The 3,034-nt window shown below is 66.5% G+C and overlaps 1 protein-coding gene across 1 annotated transcript in view; it reads right to left on the minus strand.

Moving 5' to 3' along the window:
* Positions 1-718: 718 nt before the first annotated feature.
* XKR7 (XK, Kell blood group complex subunit-related family, member 7) overlaps positions 719-3,034 on the minus strand; it is a 3,601-nt gene continuing 1,285 nt past the window's right edge. Inside the window, 2 exon segments of the mRNA XM_009893539.1 lie at positions 719-823; positions 1,255-1,444. Coding sequence (XP_009891841.1) covers positions 719-823; positions 1,255-1,444 — 295 coding nt within the window.

Consider the following 3,034-nt stretch of genomic DNA (forward strand, 5'->3'; position numbering starts at 1 on the left):
GGCCCTGCAGCGCTGGCGACAGGGACAGGGCTGTGTCTAGCGGCTTCCTCCCCGGCACACAGCATCCTGCCCGTGCACCCCTTCCCTGCCGGCTACCAACGCCGGCCAGGGCCACCTACGCCAGACGGGCAGCGCTGCTGCAGCCCCCCTGCTCCATCCCCCAGTGTCCCCGAGCACCCCGGGATGGAGGGGCAACATTCTGCCCTGGTGCGGAGCCCAAGGCATGAGCCGGAGGTGCTGGCAAGGACAGGTTCCCGCAGGCAGGGCTTATTGAAATGAATTTAATATCTCATGTTGCAGCAAAATTAAAAATATACAAAAAGTTTGTGGTATACAAAAAAGTCTTGGTACGGACCACGGCCTATCGCTCGCCCCCTGCCCGCGCCGAGGGTCCCAGAGAAGAAGGTGGCACACAGAGTATTTACAGTACGTGACAGTGGCCGCCAGGTCCCGGCGCCAGGGGGACTGAAGACGTGGCCAAGACTCCCCAGCAGTCCCCGCTGGGAACAAATGGCCCTGGCCCAAACCTCTCCCCACTCCCTGGAGCCGGGATGGCCCCACTGCCACCCCCCAGGACCCCCATCCCTAGTGGGAGCTTGAGCACCCTTGGAGCTACCCCCATCCCACAGCACCTGGCTTGGCCCCAGGTCATGTCCCCTAGCCACGGTCCCAGTGCTACCACCAGCACCGGAACACTGGGTTTGGCTTCCCCTGCAGGCTACTGGGTGGCAGGAGGGTGGCCAAGCTCTGGGACCAGGATCGGCTCCCATGGCTGCCCCATGCCCCCCCCCAGCTCGGTGCTGCCTGCTGCTGAGACCCCTGCCTGGACCAGCCCAGGACTGAGGGTACCGTGGCTTGAGTGCATAGAAAAGTGTCCCTCTGTCCCGCCAGCATGGCCCCAAGGTCCCCCATGCAAACCCCAGGGGCGAAGGGCATGGAGAAGGACGGTGCAGGTAGCCCCAACCGGTGGCTCCTCTCTGCCCTTGAGGGGACAGAGAGAGGGGATGGGGCTGGGGGGGAGCAAGGGGAGCTGCCCCACACCTCTCCCCGCTCCCCCATGTGGCCCATCCTTGATGGCTCCCAGCTTTGTGAGTGGGACCTGGCAAGGAGCTGCTGCTGCCTGGGCACCCACGAGAGGGCTGCGGGGTGAGCCTGGCTCCCCCGGCCGCTGCCCCCGACCTTCCCTGAGGAAAAGAGACCCCCCCACAGAGCCACGCCGTGCCTGGTGCTTCCCCTGGCACGGTCAGCACCCACCGCCGGGGTCTGCCCATTACTGGCGGTGAAGGAGGGGTGCGGGTCGCAGGGGGCCTGGCCCACTGCCCACCCCCAGACATCCTCTGCACCCTCCTCCAAAAGTTTTTTCCGAGGCTTCCAGTTAGCACCAGTTAGCACCAGTGACCCCAGCGACGTCCAGCCCCATTCCGCTGTCACCCCGACCTTCCCGCTAGAGAGAAATGAGAAACAAAAGCAACATGATGCTGCGAACACCACACACCCCGTGCCATGGGGACGGGCACCCACGCTGCCCCTCGGGGACCCTGTGTCCCGGCCTGGCGGGTGGCAGCCAGAGCCATTCCCAGGCAGCTCCCCCACACCAGCCCTCCCCGCGGCCGGCGCGGTTCCTCGTGGGGGTTCCACGGTGGGACCGGTGCGGGGATGCCCACGCTCCACTGCCCAGGGCTTGGCACTGTGGCATGGAGTGGCTGGGACCCTGCGGAGCTGGTGCAGGGGGCACAGGGGGGATGTGGGGAAGGCACAGGGACCATGGAGGGGGGACGACGAGGGGATGAGGTGATGCAGAGCCGCAAGGTCCGGCAGCTCCCTGCCCTGCTAACCCCTGCCAGCCCCCTGCACACACACACACACACACGTGCACACACAGGCACACACACGCGTGGAAAGCCCTGCCCCGGGGGGAACAGGGTACATTCAGCACAGCCCTTCGGGTCAGGGCACGACTACAGATCCGGTCAGGACCAGGGGACACATTCAAATCCGGAGCCCGGGGCAGCCCCACTCCTCTAGGCAGGCAGGGGTAGGCAGGGGGGGAGGCAGGGGGAGGCAGGATCCCAGCTCACATTTATACTGGGGAGCTGGAAGGGACTGATGCCGACGGGGGGGATGGATGGAAACGCTCCCGGGTGGGAAGCGATGCCAAACCCGGGAGGGGAGAATGGCTGTGGGGTGAATCCCGCTTTGGGGAGCTCTGGGAATGCCAGCAGCCCAGCACAACCCCCCCCTTCCCAGCAGTGCCAGCCAGGCCCTACCTCCCCCGGCCTCAGCGGAGGTAGAAAATGTCACACAAAATGTCACTATTCAGGTGAAAACAAACCCAATGAGATGAAGCGGTTCCCATGGGGACGGGGCTGGGGGGGGAGAAATGGGGTGCAGCCATCCCCTGCCACCCCAGCTGGAGCCGGGGTCCCAGCTCAGTGCCGGGGGAGCAGGGTCGGTCCCCACCTGAGAAGGTCTCCCCCGGCCAGGGTCTGCACCCCACAGGTCAGCAGGGATCCCGTGGAGTGGTGGCACGGCTCAACCCCAAGCTGGGGGGGGGACCAAGGATGGAGATGAGGGGGCTCCCCCATGGCTGGCATTGCAGGGCAGGGGGGATGCAGGAGACATGGGTGGGCTGGTCAGACCCCGGCTGTCCCCTGCCCCAGCTCCCTGGGGGTGACAGGAACCCCACGCACACCCCGGTGCAGCCGTGCTCCAGCCCCACAGCCCTACCATGGCACAGGCATGGGGCAGCCCCGCACCCTTGTCCCCATGTGCTGCCCACCTGGGCTGTGCTGTGCCCCACTGTGCCCCAAGACCTTCGCAGCCCCCAGCCCCCGGCCTGGGGGTGCCCCTGGTTCCCATCCTGCACCGCCGACCTGGTCAAGCACTGCGGGGCCATAGCACCCACCACCTTGGCCTTAGGCTGCGGTGAGGTATTTTGGCAAGGACGATCCCCGGGGGGAGCTGGGGTGGCTGCTGCAGGGTGGAACGGGGGCCTTGGCTGTGGGAGGGCGGCACGGGGGGGGGGTGGGCCCCA

Source organism: Charadrius vociferus, unplaced genomic scaffold, assembly GCF_000708025.1.
Source record: "Charadrius vociferus isolate BGI_N301 unplaced genomic scaffold, ASM70802v2 scaffold259, whole genome shotgun sequence".
In the NCBI taxonomy this organism is placed as follows: domain Eukaryota; kingdom Metazoa; phylum Chordata; class Aves; order Charadriiformes; family Charadriidae; genus Charadrius; species Charadrius vociferus.